The sequence below is a fragment of the Maniola jurtina genome, chromosome 27, assembly GCF_905333055.1.
Source record: "Maniola jurtina chromosome 27, ilManJurt1.1, whole genome shotgun sequence".
Classification (NCBI taxonomy): Eukaryota; Metazoa; Arthropoda; class Insecta; order Lepidoptera; family Nymphalidae; genus Maniola; species Maniola jurtina.
The window spans coordinates 1,866,307-1,892,553 of NC_060055.1; the positions used below are offsets into that span (position 1 = coordinate 1,866,307).

At 38.9% G+C, this 26,247-nt stretch overlaps 1 protein-coding gene across 2 annotated transcripts in view; it reads right to left on the bottom strand.

The window, feature by feature from the left end:
• LOC123879234 (unconventional myosin-Va) overlaps positions 1–26,247 on the bottom strand; it is a 52,287-nt gene that overhangs the window by 23,535 nt on the left and 2,505 nt on the right. For both annotated transcript variants that reach the window (XM_045926852.1, XM_045926850.1), the window contains exons 2-21: positions 23,669–23,791; positions 23,274–23,392; positions 21,857–21,939; positions 21,214–21,336; positions 20,200–20,330; positions 19,501–19,720; positions 18,107–18,214; positions 17,515–17,627; positions 16,291–16,537; positions 15,607–15,743; positions 14,653–14,851; positions 13,459–13,685; positions 8,077–8,255; positions 7,535–7,615; positions 6,981–7,119; positions 6,092–6,249; positions 5,539–5,713; positions 4,964–5,053; positions 4,265–4,449; positions 3,282–3,538 (exon numbers count right to left, since the gene is read on the bottom strand). In XM_045926852.1, the coding sequence (XP_045782808.1) occupies positions 3,282–3,538; positions 4,265–4,449; positions 4,964–5,053; positions 5,539–5,713; positions 6,092–6,249; positions 6,981–7,119; positions 7,535–7,615; positions 8,077–8,255; positions 13,459–13,685; positions 14,653–14,851; positions 15,607–15,743; positions 16,291–16,537; positions 17,515–17,627; positions 18,107–18,214; positions 19,501–19,720; positions 20,200–20,330; positions 21,214–21,336; positions 21,857–21,939; positions 23,274–23,392; positions 23,669–23,791 (3,094 nt within the window). The remainder of the gene's footprint in view (positions 1–3,281; positions 3,539–4,264; positions 4,450–4,963; positions 5,054–5,538; positions 5,714–6,091; positions 6,250–6,980; positions 7,120–7,534; positions 7,616–8,076; positions 8,256–13,458; positions 13,686–14,652; positions 14,852–15,606; positions 15,744–16,290; positions 16,538–17,514; positions 17,628–18,106; positions 18,215–19,500; positions 19,721–20,199; positions 20,331–21,213; positions 21,337–21,856; positions 21,940–23,273; positions 23,393–23,668; positions 23,792–26,247) is intronic.

A 26,247-nucleotide genomic window follows, 5' to 3' on the forward strand; every position in this document is an offset into this window, starting at 1 on the left:
CCATGTATCACTTAATTTATCACATAGTTTATTCTTCTATTGATAGATTAACAGGGCTCTCTCCGTAACTTACTCCATACAATCGTAGTCCCAATTTCATTTGAATATTAAGCAACCAAAGTCCATGAAATTTTGCAGACATATTCTAGAAACTAATATCTGTGCCTGTGGTGTTTTAGATTTTTCTAAAAATATGTAGTTTTAAAATTACAGGGGCTCTAAGATTTGTATGTGAATTTTTAAGAACGCGTAACTTTGAAACCGAATATTTTAACGGAAATCTGGAAAACCACAGGTATAGATATTAGTTCCCGGAACGTTTCTACAAAATTCCATTGAGTGTGATTGGTTAGTATTCCAATGAGAGACGAACTACGTTTGTATGGAGCGAGTGACGGAGAGACCCCCCTTAAGGTGCATTAAATGGATCTAACCGCGAAATTCAAATTTAATTTGGTTTTTCGCTATTCGTAAACTAATACGACAAAGTAGGCTTGTGGCATTCTAATAGCGCCAATGGCAGTATCATCCTCACAGGTGTATATAAAAATCTTTACTTGAAAGTGTTCAGTTTAAGAAATTAGCTCTAGTATCGACTAATTTGTGGGTTATTGCGCATATAATTAATGATTTCCATATAATATGATCACGCTACATATGTCGTATGGTGCAAAATAAATCAACAAAATCGCGAACACGTATAAATTAATATGAACACAAGTATGTATATGAGTTTAACTTTGAACACGACACGAAGAATTTTAAAGTGTTTTGTGTTATTTGTTATTTCTAACACTACAAGTGTAAATTAAAAATTTATAACACCCCCGACAAGTGAAGGTTACAGCAACTAGAAAAGAGCTGATAACTTTCAAACGTCTGAACCGATTTTCTTGGATTATAGCTAACACTCTCAATCAAGCCACCTTTCAAACAAAAAAACTAAATTAAAATCGGTTCATTAGTTTAGGAGCTACGATGCCACAGACAGATACACACGTCAAACTTATAATACCCCTCTTTTTGGGTCGGGGGTTAAAAAAGTGACACTAAAATTATCACTTTTACACAATAAATACACACACTCGTTTATTTATCACATGTTTTAATTAATTTTTCTATGATCCCTTACACCGATTTTAATTTGTTTAGGCACACTAATTTAGTTTATTTTCTATAATACTTGGTTTTAAGTTGTTAATAGTGGAATCGGTTTTGATTTATATTTTACTCCGAAAATTAGAACTTGGTCAGTATAAGGAAGCCATAATTGTTTTCATGGCAAACATAATATCAAACTGTCTGAAATAAAGTGACCTAACCGAAAATTTGAAAAATCTGGTTGATATACTACAATATTCAGCTTTGTGCATTGCATATTTGGGGTTCCGTACCCGAAGAGTGCCAACGGGACCCTTTTTTTTCACTATAAGCAAACGCTTGACCACAATCACACCTGATGGAAAGTGATGATGTGGTCTAAGATGGGACGCGTTTACCTAGAAGGTGCCTATTCACTCTTGTTTTAAAGATACCCGGATTGTAATTAGTAGGAAACACAGATCGCGGAAGAGTATTCCAAACCTTAGCCATGCGTATGAGGAATGAAGACGCAAAACGTTTCGTGCGTGTAGATGGAATGTCAACGACATAAGGATGGAAACTCGCCCGACGTCTTGCGGTTCGGTGGTAAAATGGTGAAGAGGGGACAAGATCGAAAAGTTCCTGTGCACACTCTCCGAAATATATCCTATAAAACACCGATAAGCCGGCGACCTTACGGCGGTGATCAAGACTTTGAAGTTTCGCCAACAAGGGAGAGCCTTCGCCTATAAGTTACTCAGCCTAGCTCAACGGTCAACTAATTACTAAGCCTCCGCTCCACCCGTCTGTCTGTCAGCGGGCTGCATCTCGTGAACCGTAATGGGTAGAGTTGAAATTTTACGATCTACGGAATCATTCGTGTGCGAATCCGACTCGCACCTGACCGATATTTTTTAATTTATAGACTAGCGCCTGACTGCAATAGACCTGCTGACCAGTGATATACCTACCTATACATATATAATCCATACTAATATTATAAATGCGAAAGTGTGTCTGTCTGTCCGTCTGTCTGCTACCTTTTCACGGCTCAACAGTATAACCGATTCTGACGACAATTTGGTACAGGGTTAGCTCATATCCCGGGGACGGACATAGGCTACTTTTTATCTCGGAAAATTAAAGAGTTCCCGCGGGATTCCTAAACACCAATCCACTTAACCGATTTGTATCAAATTTGGTACCGCGGTAGCTTGCGTCTCTGTAATTGACATAGGCAACTTTTTGTTCCGGAAAATCAAACAATTCCCATGGGATCTTTAAAAACGTAAATCCACGCGGACGAAGTCGCGGGCATCCTCTAGTATATTATACATATAACTATAATTTTTGATAAGTACTACATTTAATTTGAAAATCAAAAAACACGTTATTTCATAGTTTAAAAGTTTTCCTTCTATCTGCTGCCTCCATTGAGTAGGTACTAAATACCAATTCTTTTATGTTTATATTGGTCAATGCAATTTTAGTTGACTCGAAACTCTCAAATGTTGAGGTATGACACTTTAATTGTAGATGTTTGATATGTTATCAAACAAGATAAAATCCTATCTTATCTATAAAATGTATTAATCGATGTAACTAACTTTCGTTAATAAGTTTTTTGGATAAGTTGATAATAATTAACATTTTTATGATTGCAATAATTAAAATACTTATGATTTTTTACAAGGTCTCATTTTTAACCCCCGACCCAAAAAGAGGGGTGTTATAAGTTTGACATGTGTATCTGTCTGTGGCATCGTAGCTCCTACACTAATGAACCGATTTTAATTTAGTTTTTTTTTTGTTTGAAAAGTGGCTTGATCGAGTGTTCTTAGCTATAATTTAAGAAAATGGGTTTAGCCGTTTGAAAGTTATCAGCTCTTTTCCAGTTATTACTGTAACCTTCACTTGTCGGGGGTGTTATAAATTTTTAATTTACACTTGTTACACGATAAAGTTTTTAAGCCAGGGCTTGATAGAATTGGTTCTGATTGATACGAAATCATTAAACTTAAATGACAGATCTAAAAAAAATTCTGAAACCAACAAATTCCTGAAAGGCCGGCAACGCATCGGCCTTTGCCAGCTCTGGTGCTGCAAATGTTCATGGGCGGCGGTAATCACTTAACATCAGGTGACCCGCCTGCTTGTTGGCTCGTTATTTTATTATAAAAAATAAATAAAAAACTTACCTTCTATAGCCATTTGGAAATGCTCCTTATCAGTGCTCAACTCATGTTTCAATATGTCCCTCTCTTTCTGCCACACCTCTTTCTCTTTTTTGTATCTAGTTTCTATCTCTTTCTTCTCCTCTATAAGCCGTTTGTTGGTGTCCTTTTCTTCCGTCAATTCTAGTCGCAGGTTATTCAGGAGGTTGTCTTTATTGTGGATGTCCACTTTGAGGGTTTTGGCTTCGATTTCTACCAGTTTTAGGGTTTCCAGTTTTGCCCTGTGAAAGATATTTTTTGTTAGTACCTTGCCTTCTGACAAGCCTGAATCACACTAATATTATAAAGGCGAAAGTTTGTGTGTATGTGTGTGTGTATCTTTGTAACTCCTTCACGCAAAAACTACTAGACTACTATAGATAATATCCTGGATTAGCACATAGGCTACTTTTTATCCCGGAAAATCAAAGAATTCCCACGTGATTTCGAAAAACCTAAATCGAAAGCGAAGTCGCGGGCATCGGCTAGTTGATATTAAATTATTCATAACAATTCATATTAATTAAATTATTTTGATGATTCAAAAGCACTTGTAAAAGTATATTTGAACAAAAATCTATTCTATTCTATTCCAATTAGTATTATCCATACTAATATTATAAATGCGAAAGTGTGTCTGTCTGTCAGTTATTCATATAAATCATTTCACGGCCTATCCGTTTAACCGATGTTGACATTTGGTACAGAGACAGCTTGTCAAGAATATAGGCTACTTTTCATCCCAGAAAATCAAAGAGTTCCCACGGGATTTTCAACAACCTAAATTCACATGTATGGTGTGGCGGGTATCATCTATTCGGGACAGAGGTAGCTTGCATCTCAGGGATGAATTTACGTACTTTTATCCCGGGAAATCAGAGACCCCACGGGATTTTTTGAAAAAAAAAAAAAAATTGTACTTTCGGGATATGTCTTGGGCATCGATATCGATGGTCTTGGGATATTACCTCAATTCAGCAATTTGAACCTGCAACGGTTCAACCTTCTTGGCTTTTCCGAGGGCATCCTCTAATTTGTGTTGGAGACTGATGATCTTGTTCTCCAGACCCTTGTTGAGGGATTTGACGTGGTCCAAACTCCTCGCTTCAATGCGAAGGCGTTTGTATTGACGACGAGCTAGGAAACGACGTACCTGAAAAAGATTTTCATTAGAAATTAAGCAATAAACTCATTGATATAGAGAAGTAGAGTAGGTATAGATGACAGATCGCGAACAAAATGACATAGCTCAAGTGGTCAGTTTTAACTCGTTGGCGGGTGCAACCTAAAATGGTACCGTTTCCATAGACGACGGAATCAACGCTTTGGCATGTTACCCTTTCCCTCTAACCGCATCTTGTTAGAATATTATTATGTAGTCTTTGGCTCTGAGGCAGCAGATTGTCTGTGGCTGCTCTCTGTACTGATAGTGTGTGTCAAAATGTAGAAAAGAAAAGATGGTTATTAAATTAAAGTGTTATTTTGATTAATAAATTTAAAGTTATTAGAATAGTAAATGTGTGTTTCATTAAGGTGAGTTGCGTGGGGGTCTAACCGCCCAAAACATTCTCACACATCTCACCCCGAGAGAGGCCGAGGGAGGCATAAGGAGAATATGGAGAAGAAGTGTACCCTTAAAAATAGAAAGTTATAGCATAACAACTTACCGCTGCCTGAGCTACAATGATCTTTCGCAGTTTAATCTTAATTTCTCTTCTGACGAGGTAGCCGCGCGCGTAGCGTTGCATGCCGATAGTCTGTGGACAAAAGTACAAAAATCTATCCACGTATAGAACTCAGAGCCTTATAAATATAGCCAGTTAAAAGAAATCCATGTATTTTATAAAGAAAACTGGTCAAAGATATACTCTTTTATGTCGAACACTGCAAGTTAATGACGGACTGCGCCATGTGATTTAGTAAATAATTTTTTTCGTGAACACATTTTTTTTGTGATATAACCACAAATTCACGGTTTTCAGATTTTTTTCCTTTACTTATGCTATAAGACCTACCTACCTGGCAAATTTCATGATTCTAGGTCGACGGAAAGATGGACAGATAGACAACAAAGTGATCCCATAAGGGTTCCTTTCTTTCTTCTTGAAGTAAGATTTCATTACTAGCTGTTAACTGACTTTGTTCAAGTGTATTTAGTTTTTTTTTTTAAATTTAGTAGGAACTCTTCGATTTTACGGGATAAAAGTAGTGTATGTCCTCTCCAGGTTTTCCATCCACTTACCAGTTTGAGGATCTTCTTATTCTTATACAGTTTTCTGGCCATGTAGCCTCGAGCGCGTGCTTGTATGCCGATGGTCAGTTTCCTTATCCTTTGGTATTTCAGCCTGGCGAGCCAACCGCGCACAGTCTTCTGGATTTTGATGGCCGCTCTGTTGCGACGGATTTCTTGACACTTTCTGTTGAGAAAAGGGGAATTCAAGATTCAAGAGTCTTTCTTTCTTTTTTTTTTATAATAAAATGGCGAGCAAACGAGCAGGCGGGTCATTTGATGTTAAGTGATTACCGCCGCCCATGAACATCGTAAATTCTTACTCACTATCAAACAAAGTAGCCTTTAGTTGTACACACACGCAGTATAACTTTTTCTTTTGTTTAAATTTATAGACTAGCGCTTGGCTGCAATCAGACCTGCTAGCAAGTGATGACGCAGCCTAAGATGAAACGCGCTAGCCTAGAAGTTGCCTATTCACTCTTACTTCTGTAGATCTGCACACACTTTTCCTAAATATGGCTATCTGGTGACATAAGCGAGGCGAGCGCAATTTCTTACTCACCGTCGAACCAAGAATCCTTTAGCGTGCGCCTGTATGCCGTGTATAGCGTGCGTGAGTCGCTTATAGCGACGCCGCGCTAGAAAGCCGCGCACGCAACTCTGTACGCGCACGCAGTATAGCCTTTGTAAGTCTGCGCGCACTTTTTCCAAGTACGCCACCTGGGGGGAAAATATAGGGCTAGACATTTCCTGCGACTGAGTCTACGTGGATTTACAATTTTTAATGGCCGTGTACATATTACGGCGACTGAATAATTCGTTTGTGTTCGTTGTTGTGACGTGATTGAAGGACAAACCAATAAACAAACACTTTCGCAATATGGGTAGTGATGATAAGGAATAAGGCCGCATTTTTCGAAGTTCTCGCAGAATAGGGAACAAAGAAGATTTTTCGCATGCTCAGCACAGCTCAAACTACTGGACGGATCGGGCTAAAATTTGACATACAAATAGCTATTATGACGTAGATATCCACTACTTAGAAAGAATGATTGAAAACTAAAGGATGCCCGCGACTTCGTCCGCGTGGATTTAGGTTTATAAAGATCCCGCGGGAACTGTTTGATTTTCCGGGATAAAAAGTTGCCTATGTCAATTACAGAGACGCAAGCTACCTCGGTACCTTTCATACAAATCGGTTAATTGGATGGGGCTTTGGAAATCCCGTGGAAACTCATTGATTTTCCGGGATAAAAAGTAGCCTATGTCCGTCCCCGGGATATAAGCTAACCCTGTACCAAATTTTGTTAGAATCGGTTAAACTGTTGGGCCGTGAAAAGGTAGCAGACAGACAGACAGACACACTTTCGCATTTATAATATTAGTATCGATTCAACACCTAAGGGGACACGCGGACGAAGTCGCGGGCATCATCTAGTAATGTTATATACCTGTCCAGCTCTGAAGAAAATTTTGGTAGCACCGAACTGGTACTTGTCAGTGGCCTTCACGTGTTTCAGCAGAATCTTCGAACACGTCGCTTTCACGTTTGCCCGGTCGATGTCTTTGAAGCAGCAGAGAAGGCGGTATCTGGAAATAAATGCCATTTGAATACCTCCCACATGCAAAGTGTGGAATCAGATTTAGCAAGTCAGATAAGCGTTGAGATGCTAGAATTTTGACGACCTCAAACCTCGACTGGCGCAGTGGTTTTGTTAGTGGGAGGTCCCGGGTTGGATTACCAGCAGGGGTTTAGAATTTAATAATTTCTACAATTTCGTGTAGACCAAAAAGGTTTCATAAAAACTATCAAACCCCTTAAAGGCTACCCCGTTTTCATCTTAGACTGCATCATCACTTACCATCAGGTGAGATTGTAGTCAAGGGCTAACATGTATCTGAATAAAAAAAAATGGCGATATTGCACCGGAAAGCGCAGCTTTGGGAAATCCCCTAAAACGTTTATGTCTGTGATTATAATTTTTGGAGTTAGAAAATTGATTACCTTTGAAAGAAGTCTTGATAAAGCCATCTCGATGGAAAACCGGCCGATGAAATTCGTATGGTCTCCAGTACGCCGCAAGCTCTGAAACAATAATGTAAAATTAATTATTTTCTTATAAATTACCCGGGATATATAATATACCCCGTATAATAATCATTATTGGGGGACGTGTGGCTTAGTTGTGACAACGCATATCAAACGATTGTGATTGTTAAGCAACGTTTACAGAAGTCGGTAACTGGATGGGTGACCGACTTAGAGGTCGGAATTTGGCCTTTTCGTTTCCTCTATGCCTCGGAGGGCACGTCAAGCCGTCGGTCCCGGTTATTATCACTAACATCTGATAATAACTGTATATTAACCTAAGAGTCGAATTTCGTTCGATCTGGGAACCCACCCCATTATTATAATTATCCCAAGAGAACCATTAAAGGATTCATGAAAAGAGATCACGACCCTCAGTAATCAGGAATGACTATAGAGAGAAAGAGAGAGAGAATCATTATTGGAAACTTCACTGAGCCCCAAACAACCAAACTCACCTCAGCTGGTTGACGGCTCTAGCAGCGTCGAACTGGAAGGCTGTTTTGGTATCGTTGGGTTTGATGCAGCGCACGTAATGGGGAGTGGTCGCCGACAAGGTAGCCATCAACGCAGAGAGTGACGCTCGGAATTGCGCCCCTACGGTTTGTTTCTGTCCAGAAGCGCGGCGTGGTGGTTGCTAGAACAAGATTTTATAGGTCAATAAGAGGTCGAAAAGTCCCTTTAACGGGCGGATAGCGTCTTAGGTACTTTACTCACGGTGTGTTACGTAATCCCATACAAATGATAGAGAATTTCAGTGAGCGTTAACCACAACCATTAGCTCTAGTATTGACTATTCTCACAAATTAGTCGATATTAGAGCTAATTTCTTAAACTGGACCCTTTCAAGTAAAGATTTTTATATAAACCTGTGAGGATGTTACTGCCATTGTCGCAATTAAAATGTCATAAGCCTGCGTTGTCGTATTAGTTAGTTAGCAGGCCCGTCTCATGCCCCTTAAGGCTATCCTTGCCAACGATCCCCCGTCGATTTCCTACGTATGATATTATTGTTCTCATCTCTATCTGCCCTGGTTCGTGCATTCTCGGTTCCTAGATCGGTTCATTTGTGATAACCAAATTTCAAATTGCTGTGATTGGCTGAATTTACCATGTTCTTGCTGCGACAGTGAGTTTGAGCCACTAGCGGAACAATGTTAGCCGGCCAGAAATGATTGCAATTAGTCAACCTGTTTGACGTCCGTGTTCTGTTTTCGATTACAAAAAAGAAAAAATTGTTGTTGCAATCATCAATTTTAGCAAATAGTGAAAGAGAGTCGGCCAATCAGAGGTCACAACTACCGTCACACTTTCTGTCACACTATGGCAGTAGGCATACCGAGTAATGAAAACAATTTTTCATTCTGTCTAGGTCGAAGTAGGGTTGCCACCTGGCTCTTTTTGATTTACAGGCTACCACCATCAAAAATACGGGGTTTAGATTTGAAGAAATTTGAAATTTTGAAGTATTTGAAGAATATATATATAGGCGGTGGTTCTCTCTGAAATGCATGGAAAGCCTATTTAGATATTTCAGTTTATTTATAAGTTTTGTATTTTTTCTCTGTATGTTGCCGTATCTTGATTGGTGAACTGTGTTTGCAATGTGGTTTTAAATAAAAGATTTATTTATTTAAATAGCTTTTAAAAACTCTTAGTGTTGTAAAGCAAAATGTTATACATTTCATGCATACAATCTTCTCATTTCAACTTAAAATTACATTTAATTTGTAATTCCACCTTCACAGTATCAATACTATGGCCGTAGCCAGGAATCGATTGCGGGAGAGGTTTTATTAGGGCCGGAACTGAATCCTGTCATGAGGAAAAAAACATTCGCTCAACTTTGTTATACAGTGAGATAAAATACAACAATAAAAAAGCGCGAGCGCAGTGAGCGTAAGTGTTTTTGGTTCAATACAGAAAAAATTAAAGTGAAAGGGAAACGAGTGTAGCCATAGCAAGATTTTATTTTTAAAGCTTCCTATCCATACTAATATTACGAATACGACAGTATATCTATTTGCCTATCTATTTGTTACCCTTTCACGGCCCATCTTCTTTACCAAAATTTTGGTACTTACTATTCAGAGGTAACTTGCATCCCAGACATTTTTTTTAGGCGGCTTTTTAGCCCGGAAAATCCCCCACGGAATTTTTAAAAATCTAAATTCATGCAAACGAAATTGCGGGGTTTACACCAAGTAATAGAAATTCAAAGCGCGAGTGAAGTGAGCGCGAAATGTTTGATATATTTCCAAAAAAAAATTGGTAAGCAAATGCAAGAAATAGTGTAAGTATTATTTTAGGCTTAGGTTTTTGACGGCTTCCCAGGCCCAGTCGCCATTTCGAAATTTCTGGTCTGGTGGGAGGCTTCGGTCATGGCTAGTTATATGGTTAGTATGGCCCTAACGGCCAAGAAATTAGACTGCATCATCACTTACCACTAGAAAAGATTAAAGTCACGGGCTAACTTGTATAAAAAAAGGCTTACATCCTCAAACCAAGCCCCGCCGCCTTGGCTACGACCATGATCAATATCGAGTGGGTTTCGGCTACGCATTGCCGCAAAAGGAAAATATTCTTTCTACTGGACATAACGTCAGTGTTGGATTTCGCCAGCCAGCTCCTGCTGAATTTGTAAAAAACCGGCCAAGTGCGAGTCAGACCCACGCACCGAGGGTTCCGTATTCGGGTATTTTTTCCGACATTTTACTCGAGAAATCAAAAACTGTTATGCATTAAAAAAATATGCATAAAAATAAATAAAAATCTGTTTTAGAATGAACAGGTAAAGCCCTTTCATATGATAACCCACTTGATATATTATGTAGTTATCTTACTTTGAAAATTGAAAATACTAATATTTGTTCATGAACACATGACAGACGGATAGAAGGACAAATGGACAGACGGACAGACGGAAAGACTGACAGACTGACAGACAACGAAGTGATCCTATAAGAGTTCTTTTTTGCTTTTGAGTTACGGAACCCTAAAAATATTTAGTTTTATTTGCCCCGTATTTTATTTTCATAATTACAGGTTTCTGTATCCTGAAATACGGGGTAACCAGTAAAATACGGGGCCTCTGGCAACCCTATTCGGAAAACACTGTCACATTCAAGTTAATGTCAAATATTTTGTTTTCAATTACAGAAAGCTGCATCAATCATTATTACAATATTTTCTTTGTTGTGATTGGCTGAATTTTAGAGTTTCAGCCAATAAAGAGACTATTTGCCAACTAAACGTCATAACAATATAAATGCCAGAAAGTTTAACCAAATAAAACAAACTTAATGAGAACCTAGTGAGAATGCAAACGGCACACAATTTATAATACATATTATGTTAGTCGTATATAATAGATATTATAGTAGTCGTTCACTTTGGTAATAGTCAGATTGTCATCAGTTAAATTGATATTGGTTGATGTATCGTAAATTATTGTTTCGGTGACAAATATTTTTATTATCTATTTATCTTTGAACAGAATGGAATAGAATGAAATGGAATGGAATACAATGATAAATTTTTATTCCTGTAAACTTTTAGGTAAACTTCAAAGTGTTTTTGGATGGTCAGAAAAATTTACCACTGGTTCGGAATGCCGATCCTACGTTTTCTAGGGTTTCGTACCTCAAAATGAAAAACGGAACTCTTATAGGATCACTTTGTTTTCTATCTCTCTGTCTGTCGTGTGTGTCAAGAAAACCTCTAGGGTACTTCCCGTTGACTCAAAACCATGAAATTTGGCAGGTAACCTAACTGCGTAATTTTGGGTAGTTTTTTTAATCGATAAAGAAAGTTTGCGACATTGTTCAATAAAAAATTTGGATTCCAACTCCTCAACCCTGATGTTGCAGGGGACCTGACTACTAAAGCTAATGGGATTTAAAAAGTGTCGATTATTAATTGATATTGAAGGTATCTATACCAAGTAAACACTTTGTCGTTGACCTCAACCCTGATGCTGTAAGAAATTGCATTCCTAAATCCTGGTGATCCCTCGGGATTTGAAAAGGATCATCCGTTTAAATATTCTTACGTGATACAGAAACAAGTTGCATCCCGGGGACGGGCTATTACGGAGAGGCAACTTTTGTTCTGGGAAATGAAAGGATCGGGATTTTTAAAAACCTAAATCCACGCGAGCGAAGCTGCGGGCATTAGCTAGTTGTAAATATATTTAGAAGCTACTATAAGATAATAGATAAGGTACTTATTTCCTTATATTTTTATTGTATGGCAGCGCGCGGTTTTAAATTATAAATTGCACGTCCTGTCCTTTTCTGTAATACATTTTTTTCTCAATATCTACCGCTTTATCTCATAGCAAGAGTCCGTAAGACATAATACAGTGAAAATAAGCAAAATATACAATTTTTGCAGTTTCCACGTCAGTACCTGTCGAATTTTTCTAACAGTGTAAGCAGCAGAGCTGAGTTTACCATCAAGTGTTGATATGTGGGTGTTCCATAGAAGCTTTGCATCTAACATTATACCGAGAAACACGGGGTTCTCCTTTATTTTCAACATATGATTATTTATCAATGAATTTATGTCATTTAAGGTCCTGGTATTGGGCAGTGTGAATTCAACACACTTAGATTTCTTTGCATTTGGAAGTAAATTGTTAGCAATAAATCAGAGAGTGACCTGTGATATGGCATTACATATAGTATACATTGTCAAAAATTATAATATTAAAGCTGTGCGTATTGCGTGAGGAATAGGTTGCAAGAGAGTTGCAACTTGCAGGGTTTGATGCATGCGCTATTGCCAGCAAACATGAGACATATTTTTATCTACAGGCAACGTCTGAGTAGGTAACGCATACGTCTAACGCAAGTTGAAATGTACCAGTGTATTTAGTTAGACCTATCGACAAGTTTGGAGTTGGGTGCAGTCTAAATGTGGCCCGTGTGTTTAGACTGTCAGTTTCTGTCAGTTTCACGTGTCGTCCCCCGCACTTCACCACCCCGCTTGCACAAATCGAGACAGCACGAAATTTTCAAGATTTCTGGGTGTAATTTCTGGTTTTCGTAGTTCCCACATAATTATAACAATATAAAATATATAACGATAATTTTTTTTACTACATAATATTCATTAAATTTTCTAGGTCTGTGGTTTTTCCAAATTTCATTAAATTGCTTCGTTGTCTAGAAAAACGAGCACAAAGTTGGGCCTTTTTTTAAAGAAAAATACAAATCTTTGAGCCCCTGTAATTTTAAAACTACATATTTTTAGAAAAATCTAAAACACCACAGACACAGATATTAGTTTCTAGACTATGTCTGCAAAATTTCATGGACTTTGGTTGCTTAATATTCAAATGAAATGGGAACTACGATTGTATGGAGTAAGTGACGAAGAGAGCTCTGTTAATAGATTTTTTAAAACTACAAAATTTTTAAGCATCAAAAATTAACCCCCTGTTTTGCGTTGGTGTTTGTGAACCTTTCAAATGGCATGAAAAACTGTCTTCTAAAATTCCAACTTTTGTCAAAGCAAAGTAAAATTATTCCAATGAACAATTATTACAACGTTGTTTTCTCCACTGAATTGACATTAGGGAGTACAAAGCCTCAGTACAAGGAGCCATAGAATACAAAAAGGTGAAGGTTTCATTTTGCCACCTCATATCTTTGCTGCTCGCGCCGCCATCTTGGAAAAATGGCGCCCAAAAACAGTTTTTTGACGATAACTTCTTTCCCACTCATTTTACGATGGAAATGGTTATGTAATAAATTACATTAGAGACAATTTCGTACAGTTTATGTAGTTACTTTGTTTTTGTAGAATCAACGAGTCAACAGTTTAAGGGTACTTACAGTGAGGCTCCCAAGTGGCATAGAAGGAGTCGTCCTCCTTCTAGAAGGAGGCGGCAAGGTCGCGGAATGGTCCACCGGAGAGTCCGCAAATATCACATGGATCAGGCGGCAGCACGTTGCAGATTTGATACATTCCAGTTGCTCTTCCAAAACTGTGTCTCGGTTCTTTTCCAGGAATCCACCGCACTGGTATTCGACGTTGTCAGCAAAATGCTTTATTATGAACGCTGGAACAAAATCCATACATGTATTATAAACTAGCTGTGCCCGCGACTTCGTTCGCGTGGAATAGTGACTTTTCGGGCAGAATTCCTTATGGCAGCGGCGCGGATCTCAGGCGCGCTTTATATAGCCACGGACGCTCAGGCGCGAGGCGCGTAGTACGTACTCTGTACGTTAAAAAAGTTCGCCGTGATTCTTTAAATTGGCATAACTTTTTTATTTATGAACCAATTGACATGAAATAAACACTAAATACTACAATATATTAGTGAAAACCGTATCTAAATCGAATGAGCCGTTTCTGATATTAGCGTGCACAAACACACAGACAAACAGACAAAAAAAAATTAATTACAATTCCGGGTTTGGCATCAATATAATAACAACCCCTGCTACTTTTTTTTTATATATTTCCATTGTACAGACACCACTTTTCTACAATTTTATTATTATGTATATGTATAGATATAGATGTCACAACAGCATTCAGAACCAGTGGTAAATTAAATTATTTTAAAGATTCAAAAGCACTTGTAAAAGTCTACTTGAATAAAAATCTATTCTTTTCTTCTAATCTATACAATGCGAAAGTGTGTCTGTCTGTCTGGTAGCTTTTCCCTTCCCATCAGTCTAACAGATTTTGATGAAAGGTAGAGTTAGCTTACATCCCGGGGACGGACATAGGTTACTTTTTACACCCGGAAAATCAAAGAGTTCCTTCGTGATTCAAAAGGCCCATCCGTTTAACCGAATCATATGAAAGACCTCCGTCCCGAAAATTAACATAGGCAACTTTTTATTCCGGAAAATCAAAGAGTTCCCACGAGATTTTTAACGCGGCTGAAGTAGTGGGCATCATTTAGTTTAAAATCTTAAAATTGAATTGGAGTTGGCTTGGCTTAGAACTTGGCCATAAGTTTTGGAAAACAACTGGTAGGCTATATGGCGAGTAAACATTGGCCAATCACTTACCAGCGTTGCCAAACCTCGGCTTGAGGAAATGCGGGTACTTGGCGCACTTGTCATGCAGCTTGGCCACGAAGCCATGGTCGGAGCCCTGCGGCACGCGGCACTCCTCGTCCAGGAGCGCCAGCACTCCGAGCCGGTCTTCTATCAGGTCTATACAGGGTTGGTTGTCGTAGAAATCTATCATTTTCCATGATATCTCTTCCTGAGGAATGGAAAGATTTTTTGGTTTTTTTTTTTCGAAAATCATGAGAAACTTTGGGAGAAAGTGTTAAAATATTAAAATGTCCTTTGTAAACTAATGAACCCTGCCGTAAGAGTTGTAATAGCCAAGCAGTTAAGACATCCGAAAATTTAGAGGTGCATGGCCGAAATCGAACCACCAACCCATTACACAATAGAACGACGTGTTAACCACCACTTTTTCCACCGCACCACTGGTCACCGCTTTTTCCATGCACATATAATATTATTAATATGAAAGTGGTTCTGTCTGCCCGGCTGTCTGTAAACTTTTCAAGGTCATAAGGGCCGAAAGTATTGTAAAAATAACTTACTCTGGTAAATGGTCAATCATTTTGTCACCAATGAAAATTAAGACGTAAGAACCCTATAAGATGGATAAAGTCTCCAACCGCAATACCGGAAAACCCTTTGAAAAATAAAAAAAACAGTGGACTTTGAAGCCTCACCTTTATATACTCGTCCTGCTCCAGCTTGAAGACGTGTGAGTTGAACTGCTGTTGCAGCTTCTCGTTAGCGTAGTTGATGCAGAACTGCTCGAACGAGTTGAAACAGTGGACGTTGCTTGATGTTGAAGCCTAACCTTTATATACTCGTCCTGCTCCAGCTTGAAGACGTGTGAGTTGAACTGCTGTTGCAGCTTCTCGTTAGCGTAGTTGATGCAGAATTGCTCGAACGAGTTGAAACAGTGGACGTTGCTTGATGTTGAAGCCTAACCTTTATATACTCATCCTGCTCCAGCTTGAAGACGTGTGAGTTGAACTGCTGTTGCAGCTTCTCGTTGGCGTAGTTGATGCAGAACTGCTCGAACGAGTTGATCTCGAACGTCTCAAAACCGTAGATGTCCAGGACACCTACGAAAAATGATTCAATCTCCTGAAATTATACTTATCGTTGTTGCGCATAAAAAAAAAATTCCGTAACGTTTTTTTTTTCAATTTAGACTTTATTGCTCAAGGAATAAAGTTGTTATTTGCATGAATATTTTTTTAAATCCATACTAATATGCGAAATTGTGTCTGTCTGTCTGTCTGTTTGCTACCTTTTCACGGCCCAACAGTTTAACCGATTCTGACGAAATTTCCTCGCGGGCTCCTCTGACGCGGGCATCCTCTAGTGACCGAAAAACCCCTGACATGATGTCAGAGACGTTTTTAAATTTTAAATGTTGTAATTTTTCTAATGTTGTAATCTAAAGCGTCTCTAGCGAACGCCGCTCTCTGTATATCGATTCTAGAAATTATAACTTCGTGAGTTGATGTTATTTGCTTCTTGAAATTCCGACTCTACCGACTTACGAATAAAGTTCTTTTTCGCATGACCAATTTAAACATTATGGAGAAGAAAAAAACAGCACAGGAGGACTTTTGACAAAACTTAAAATAGCCTGTATTTGCTTACCAATAAAGTGCTTTTTCGCATGGCCAGTATCCAATGCCCTGTTCACAGCTTGAACGAGCCACGCGAACAATTCTCCATACATTCTCTTTGCCAAAGCGTCTCTTGCGAATGCCGCCCTCTGTATGTCCATTCTTGAAACTATAACTTCGTGCGCTGATGCTATTCGTCGGTGTGTCAGCCATCTTGAAAGTTCCAATTTTGAAATGCCCAATAGCGAGCATACTGTTATTAGATGGGGGTCGTCTGACTGTAACAATATTTAACCAAATCAGTTTAACCAACCTTTACCTGCTAATTAATTTTACTTTGTGCACCATTCCACACTCTGGTCACTTAATCCGTACACTAAATGTTGCCTGTATGAGGTTGCTATAGCAATAAGGCCGCCTTTGCACCATCTAGTATAGTTTCTTCTAATAATTTCTGTAGGTATATATTACACACCTTTGAGAACATTATGGAGAGCTCTCAGGTATGCAGATTTCTTCACAACGTTTTCCTTTCGTTAAATCAAGTAATGTTTAATTGCTCAAAACGAACATAACTCCAAAATGTTATTAGAGGTGCGTGGGACTGAACCCTGGACCTCCCCAATAGAATGCCAATGTCTTAACCGCTACTCTGGACTTCGTCTGTGGTGGCATTTGCTGATGCGCGTGTTGTGCCTTTTTGTGAGTGTTTTTTTGTTAGAAGTGGCCGGTTTTTGTGTTCTGCTGGTGTTTATTGGTGGTGGAACTGACTGGGAAGCGCTCTAAAGGGGCGCCGCGTGTATGTCGGCGGGCGCCGGCACAGACGAAGTCCATACTTATACATATGTATGTACATTATGTAGTTTCCCTAACTTGTAAATAACTATAAACTTGACATTGGCTAATCAGACGAGAGAGAAAAAAAACCGCTACTTTTCTGATATGACTTGTCTGGTAGGCGTCTTCGGCCGTGGCTAGTTATCACCCTACCGGCAAACTCGTGCCGCCAAGAGATTTAGCGTTCCAGTACGATGCCGTGTAGAAACCAAAGAGGTATGGATTTAGTAAAAAAAAACCCCTTCCAGATTAGTCCGCTTCCATTTTAGACTGCATCATCACTGACACAGGTGAGATTGCAGTCAAGGGCAAACTTGCATCTGAATTTAAAAAAAAACATGACTGAAATCAATACAAAAGTGAACAATATTTAACATTACTTTTGGAGATAAGCCTCAGGAAAAACGGACTAACTCACTTCAATATACGCACTCTCAGCGTCTTCTTCAGAGGAAGTGAGTTCCACGTTCCCGAGATGCAATATGGCCGCCAACACCGTGAACATGTTCTGCTGTTCAGACTCCGATACACCTGGGAATTCATTTTTTTTAGTAAAATCTAATACGCAACGTATACCTGTAATTTTTTAAGGTTCAGTACCTCAAAAGGAAAAAGGAACCCTTATAGAATCACTTTGTCGGTCTGTCAAGAAACCTATAGGGTACTTCCCGTTGACCTAGAATTATGAAATTTGGCAGGTAGGTAGGTTTTATAGAACAAGTAAAGGAATAAATCAGAAAACCGTGAATTTGTGGTTACATCACCAAAAACAAAAATTTAAATGTGTTTCAATTTTCAAACTAAGATAACTATACCAAGTGGGGTATCATATGAAAGGGCTTTATCTGTACATTCTAAAACAGAATTTTATTTATTTTTATGCATAATACTTTTTGATTTATCATGTAAAATGTCGAAAAAATATCCAAGTATGGAACCCTCAGTGCGCGAGTCTGACTCCCACTTGGCCGGTTTTTAGCCGATTTCACTTACAGCTTGGGGGAAATTACCTAAAGTGGTGAGCGCGTTTTTGGTCTCGTTGAAAGCTTTTAGGTCATTTACACCATCGATTTCTGGACTGCCTCCTTGGTTCAGGTAATGGAAGCAGTCTTGGTGATCTGAAACAAATATTTCTATATGAAAGAGACGCAAATATAAACGTCATTTGTCTTCTTTCCCATATAGATCCATAGCGCTCCATCTTAGGCTGCATCATCACTTGCTAGCAGGTCTGATTGCAGCCAAGCGCTAGTCTGTATAATTAAAAAAAAAAAAAATAGATACGTGGCAGTGGACTGAGTTAGAAAGAGACACGAATACAAATACGCATTAGGAGGGAAAGGGACAAAACACTCACCTAGTTTCAAGGTATTTGTCTCACAGCAGTACATAACTGGTAGAATACATGGTAGCTATATTTCCCGCACTTTGGTACATGACTCGGTACTTTTCTAAGTTGGAAAGAGACACAAATATACAAAAACAACAAGAGAAAAAGGGATAAAACACTCACCCAGCTTCAAGTCAGGCATTTGTCTTGCAGCGGCACAGAGTTGGTAGAATATATGGTAGTTCCTTTCTCCAGCACTCTGGTAAGTTACTCGGGACTTCTCTAACAGATAAGTGCGCATGCTCGCACCTCATAACCAGGTATATTCTCACAAGTTAGTAAGGGACACAAATACAAACTAGCGATGGGAGGGAAAGGAACAAAACACTTACCCGGTTACAAATTAGACATTTGTACCTGTGTGTAATTTCTTTCCCCAACAGTTAAGTGGCACGGGACTTTTCTAAGTTAGAAAGGGACACAAATACAAATAGGCATTAGGAAGGAAAGGGACAAAACACTTACCTAGCTTCAAGTCAGGCATTTGTCTTGCAGCAGCACAGAGCTGGTAGAATATATGGTAGTTCCTTTCTCACGTACCTGGTAAGTTACTCGGGACTTCTCTAACAGGTAAGTGCGCATGCTCGCACCTCATAACCAGGTATATTCTCACAAATTAGTAAGAGACACAAATACAAACTAGCGATGGGAGAGAAAGGAACAAAACACTTACCCGGTTACAAATTAGACATTTGTACCTGTGTGTAATTTCTTTCCCCAACAGTTAAGTGGCACGGGACTTTTCTAAGTTAGAAAGGGACACAAATACAAATAGGCATTAGGAAGGAAAGGGACAAAACACTTACCTAGCTTCAAGTCAGGCATTTGTCTTGCAGCAGCACAGAGCTGGTAGAATATATGGTAGTTCCTTTCTCACGTACCTGGTAAGTTACTCGGGACTTCTCTAACAGGTAAGTGCGCATGCTCGCACCTCATAACCAGGTATATTCTCACAAATTAGTAAGAGACACAAATACAAACTAGCGATGGGAGGGAAAGGGACAAAACACTCACCCAGCTTCAAGTCAGGCATTTGTCTTGCAGCAGCACATAGCTGGTAGAATATATGGTAGTTCCTTTCTCCCGCACTTTGGTAAGTTACTCGGGACTTCTCTAACAGATAAGTGCGCATGCTCGCGCCGCATATCCGATATTCGGGGTCAAAGTGGATCTCTATGAATTTTCCGAAACGGGAAGAGTTGTCATTTCGAGTGGTTTTGGCGTTGCCTATTGCCTGGGGAAAATAAAAATGGTCAGAAATAATCATGGATTTTAAAGACACCCCTTAACATTATAGTACTTGGTTTAAAAAAATGTTACTGCATATATACAAAAAGTATACAACAACTTTAACTAAAGTATTTTATTATAATTATGAATTTATATTACACTTTATATCACACTAATATTATAAAGGCGAAAGTTTGTGTGTGTGTATGTTGAACGAAGTCGCGGGCATCAGCTAGTCAGCTAGTAATATTATAAAGACGAAAGTTTGTGTGTATGTTTGTTACTCTTTCACGCAAAAACTACTGGACGGATATGGCTGAAATTTTTACTATGGATTAACACATAGGCTACTTTTTATCCAGGAAAATCAAAGAAATTCCACGGGATTTTCAAAAACCCATATCCACGCATGCTTATCTAATATGAAAATGAAAACTAAGGCACAAGCGAAGCGAGCGCAAAGCTTAAAATAAATTCACAAACCTCCATGATGGGACTGGAGGCGAGCACTTTCCTCTCCACTTGCGTTTCGCTGACGTTGCCTCGGACGGCCGCGAAGTATCGCATAGCGTACTTTGCCGACACTGTCTTGCCAGCTCCCGATTCGCCGCTCACTAAAAAAGTATAAAAACGCGAAAATTGAAAAACCGGCCAAGTGCGAGTCAGACTCGTGCAAGGAGGGTTCCGTACTCGGGTATTTTTTTCGACATTTTTGCACGCTAAATCAAATACCATTATGCGTAAAAATAAATGAAAATCTGTTTTACAATGTAAAGCTCTTTATTTGATACCCCACTTGGTATAGTTATCTTACTTTGAAAATTTAAACACATTTAAATAATTTTTTAACCCCCAACCCAAAAAGAGGGGTGTTATAAGTTTGATGTGTGTATCTGTGTGTCTGTGTATCTGTGTATCTGTCTGTGGCATCGTAGCGCCTAAACGAATGAACCGATTTTAATTTACTTTTTTTTGTTTGAAAGGTGGCTTGATCGAGAGTGTTCTTAGCTATAATCCAAAAAAATTGGTTCAGCCGTTTAAAATTTATCAGCTCTTTTCTAGTTTTCTTGTAGAAAAAAAGGTTAGATAACCCTTTAGGTTCATAATATTCAAGTGTCAAGCTGTCAAGATGGACGTTGCCTAGATATACATAATTAATTATTGGAAAACTCAGATACTATGGATCGTAGGCGCGGAATAGTCCAAAAAAATCGGTCCAGCCGTTTGAAAGTTATCAGCTCTTTTCTAGTTACTGTAACCTTCACTTGTCGGAGGTGTTGAAAAATTTTAATTCACACACATATCTATGATTTACACTTGTTTATGATGTAACCAAAAATTCAGTTTTCGGATTTATTCCTATATTTGTGCTTTAAGAGCTACCAACTTGCCAAACATAATTCTAGGATGATGCGACCCGTCATATTTAAGATTCTCGTCAATACTTTATGTGTTATAAGTGTTGTAAATTCTTTAGTATTATGGACATAGATTTACCTATAATACTCTGGTCCCTCCTTTCCCTCTCCAGTTTAGTGTAGGCCTCCTCCGACACGGCGAATATATGAGGATCCAGGTCTCCCATAGACTGGCCACGATAGGCCATTATCGTTTCGTCACCTAGAAAAAAAACGAAAATATATAAAAAAAAAGGTGACAGGCTGGCTGATCTATCAACGCATAGCTTAACTACTGAATGGATTGGGTTAAAATTATTTGGCATGCATCTGCATGTCTTATTAGCTTACCTACCTACTGACCAGTTATACTTACAAAGTGTATAAAAAACATTTACTTTTTGACCGACTTCTGATGTCCTATGAAACTGAATCGATCGACATAAGAAAAATTTGGTCAATTTCATTTTACTTTTTGACCAACTTCTGATGTCTTATGAAACTGAGTTGATCGACATTAAAAAAAAATCGTCAATTTCGTTGATTTTTATGTACAACTCACGCTTGACGAAAAGTTAGAATACACCAAATTTTTTTTCACAAAAAAAGAGGTTCCTAAGACAGTTTTCCTGTATCTCCTATGGTTTTGGATTTCCCCATAATGTCCCAGTTAAAAAAAACACAGTATAGAAAAACCCAAATCAAAACATGTATTACGGAAACATAAAAAAGTTAAGTCTTACCGTATATAGGCAAGTCATAGTATGGGTTGATAGCGACGAGCACGATCCCGCAATATGTATAGATGGCGTTGCGATCGCAGAATCTGAAATAACAAGAAAACGTTAAAAAAATACTTAACAGGGCTCTCTCCGTCACTCGTTTCATACAATCGTAGTTCCAATTTCATTTGAATATTAAGCAACCAAAGTCCATGAAATTTTGCAGACATATTCTAGAAACTAATATCTGTGTCTGTGGTGTTTTAGATTTTTCTAAAAATATGTAGTTTTAAAATTACAGGGGTTCCAAGATTTGTATGAAAATTTTAAGACCGCGTAACTTTGAAACCGAATATTTTAACAGAAATCTGGAAAACCACAGACATAGATATTAGTTTCTAGAATATGTCTGCAAAATTTCATGGACTTAGGTTGCTTAGTATTCAAATAAAATTGGAACTACGATTGTATGAAACGAGTGGAAACGAGTGACGGAGAGAGCCCTCTTAAATTTTTCATAAAAGCCATTCAATTATTTTGTTAAAAATTAATAGTTATCAAGTTTTCTCGATTATTTCAACCTGGGAAAGAATTTCATTTTATGCAAACGCCATCATTGAACACACCGAGTCACTGTGACAGATCTGGTCACCATGACACACTTGGTCACCATGACACCTAACACACCTGCCCCCCGATTGTGTAAGAAAAACGTATTCATGGTTATCGTTGTCGTTAAGAAATTCTGCTTTTCGATTGGTTCATTCACTTTTGACGTGACAACGTCTTATAATTCGATAGAGCCGGCTGCACGCACGAAAAAACATGACTCATGCGGCGTTACCTCGCTCTGAGGCGTTCCATGTAAGGCTTGAAGTGCAAGCGAGAGCGCGGAACGAGCGACAAAGAAGCACAATCGGCCTTTGTTGTCACGTTCAACTATCGTCAGTAAACCGACTTTACAGACAACCAATTTTTTTACCTTTTTTCACAGCCAATCTAAGGGCAGAATTTCTTGACCAAACGATAACCACGAATACGTTTTTCTTACACAATCGGAGGGCTGGTCACACCATGACACATCTAGTCACTGTGACACACTTAGTCACCGTGACGCAGCTAGTCACTATGACGTACCTGACTTTAAGATTGTGCAGTAAGTAAGACAGCGAAGTGAGATCATTCTGACCGATAAACAGCGACGGGTTTCTTAACGGAGGCAGTTTCTGTATGCCCGTTATTAGTTACAGTACACTGTAACTAAATCAGGCGCGTAAGTGAGCACATATGTCATAGAATAGAATAGATTTTTATTCAAATAGACTTTTACAAGTTTTACTTTGCTATTGAATTTTCAAAATAATTTCCCACTGGTTTCGAATGCCCTTCGCATGGATCGCACCTTATCACTGTGACACAGCTGGTCACTATGACATACCTGACTTTAAGATTGTGCAGTACCGCCGGCTCGTGTAGGTAAGACAGCGAAGTGAGATCATTCTGACCGATGAGCAGCGACGGGTTCCTTAATGGGGGCAATTTCTTTTCATCTGTTATCTGTGGAAAGGAATTATCTTTTGTAACACTACAAAGAAAATATTCGTCCCAAGCCGCTAACTTAAAACTCTAGGACACAACTGGTCACTGTGACTACGATACACCTGGTCACTACCTACAAGTCTCGTCACTATGACATATGCCGCCGGCCCATGCAAGTTAGACAGCGAGATAAGTTCACAGTTAGCAATCATTTGACGTGACACGATAATAGGTCAATAAATCGCCTTCTGCGCAAGTACAATGTCAGTTTTACGTGGTACGATCTGTACTTACTTTGATCTGCCGTATTTCGCCAGTCTGGTCGACTTTGACTATGAGGACTCCGGAGCGGTAGTCGCTTGTGACGGTGGCACCCTCCCACACCTGGACCGGATGTTCCACCCATACTTTGGCGTCCTGCAAAGGATTGATTATATTAATTTATTCATAATTAAAATCATTTATTCAAAGTAGGTACTACCTCTTCTTTCATATAAATTGGTTAAACAGATGGGCCTTTAAGAATCCCGTGCTAACTCTTTCATTTTCCGGGATAAAAAGTAGCCTATTAGTAGTAGAGTTAGCTTACATCTCTTTGCTTAGGCTGGCACTTCTTTTACTTCTTGGTAAATCTTCTCCTTCTTTTTTTTTACCCAAAATCCATACTAATATTATAAATGCGAAAGTGTGTCTGTCTGTCTGTCTACTGGCTTTTCACAGCCCAACAGTTTAACTGATTTTGATGAAAGTTACAGAGTTAGCTTACATCCCGGGGATGGACATAGGCTACTTTTATCCCGGAAAATCGAAGAGCTCCCACGGGATATTCAAAGACCCATCCGTTTAACCGGGTACAGAGGTAGCTTGCGTCCCGGAACTAACATAGGCAACTTTTTATCCGGCAAAGCAAATAGTTCCCACGGGATTTAAAACCTATAAATCCACGCAGACGAAGTCGCGAGCATCATCTATTTTAAAATAACTCTCAGGCATGCAGATTTTTGACTGTAAGGCAACCTGGTTAATTTTTTTAGGATAGGAAAAATCACATTTTCTGAAGTCGGTTAAAAATCAAGTAAAGTAAGGTGAGACATTGGCCCCGTGTCATATCAGGGAGACAGCATCAAGACCGGGAGCCGCAGCAGAAATGGCTGAAACCGGCAAGCGGCGCAAGTATGCCTCTCTTATTGAGAGTTACATTTTTGTTCCGTTTGCCGTGGAGACCCCTGGGGCCATCGAGTATTAGTGCTAAAAAAAAAAATTACGAGACATTTCACCGCGTTTAATAGCCTCATCGGGTGACAGAAAGGCTGGCTCATTTTTGCGCAACGGATCAACCTGGCTGTCCAGCGTGGAAATGCATTCAGTATTCTTGGCACCATTCCACGCGGGCATGATTTGTATAGTAATTAGATAAATATAACTTCAAGTATTATTGTAATACTAGCTGATGCCCGCAGCTTCGCCCGCGTGGATTGGTCAGATCCCCTGCAGCATCAGGATTGAGGAGTTGGACTCCAAATTTTTTATGAAACAATGTCGCAAAGTTCCTCTATCGATTAAAAAAGAAATGACGCAAATCGGTTCAGAAATCTCGGAGATTTTGGTGTACATAGGTAAAAAAACACAACTCCCTTCTTGAAAGTCGGTTAAATAAGTAGCCTATGTTACACCCTGGTCAATCCTCTACTTGTATGTGAAAATCCCGTTAAAATCGGTTCAGCCGTTCCGAAGATTACCCTTTTCAAACAAACAGACAGACAGACAGACAGACGGACAAAAATTTTAAAAACGTGTGATTCAGTTATGGTATCGTTCAAATAACCATATGACCTTAATATGTGGTAGTTATTTCGAAATTACAGACAGACACTCCAATTTTATTTATTAGTATAGATTTACTTTCTTAATAAAAAAAATAGTAAAGTAAGTAGTAAATGGTCATAACTACAAATACTCCGTGCTAATTCCAGTTAATTGAATTAACCGACGATTATTTCATGCTTACTTAGACGTCTGCTATCATAGAGGGAACGACACTAATTCGTTGTTTAATTAGTTTAACGGCGGCGAAAAAAATTCTGATTTCGTACTTCGAAATGCGGTCAAGTGTGAGTCGAATTCGCACACTTTTTAGGGTTCCGTACGTCAAAAGGAAAAACGGAACCCTTATAGGATCACTTTGTTGTCTGTCTGTCCGTCCGTCCGTCCGTCGTGTCTGTCAAGAAAACCTAAAGGGTACTTCCCGTTGACCTAGAATCATGAAATTTGGCAGATAATTTGGCAAGTTTGGCAGGTAATTTGGCAAGTTTGGCAGGTTCGTCTGTCGTGTCTGTCAAGAATACCTATAGTCTGCTATCACGGAGGGAACGACACTAATTCATTGTTTAATTAGTTTAACGGCGGCGAAAAACGTGATTTCGGACTCCAAAAAGCGGTCAAGTGTAAGTCGGACTCGTACACGTATGGTTCCCTTTTATTTTTAGAGTTCCGTGCCTCAAAGAAGGAACCGTTATAGGATCACTTCGTTGTCTGTCCCTCTGTCGTGTCTGTCAGAAAAACCTATAGTCTGCTATCACGGAGACGGAGAGAACGACACTAATTCATTGTTTAATTAGTGTAACGGCGGCGAAAAAACCGGCCAAGTGCGAGCCAGACTCGCGCACTGAGGGTTCCGTATTTGGGTATTTTTCCAACATTTTACACAATAAATCAAAAACTATAATAAATAAAAATAAATACAAATCTGTTTTAGAATGTACAGGTAAAGCCCTTTCATATGATACTCCACTTGGTATAGTTATTTTACTTTGAAAATTGAAACATGTTTTAATTTTTTTCTTAATGATGTAACCACAAATTCGCGGTTTTCA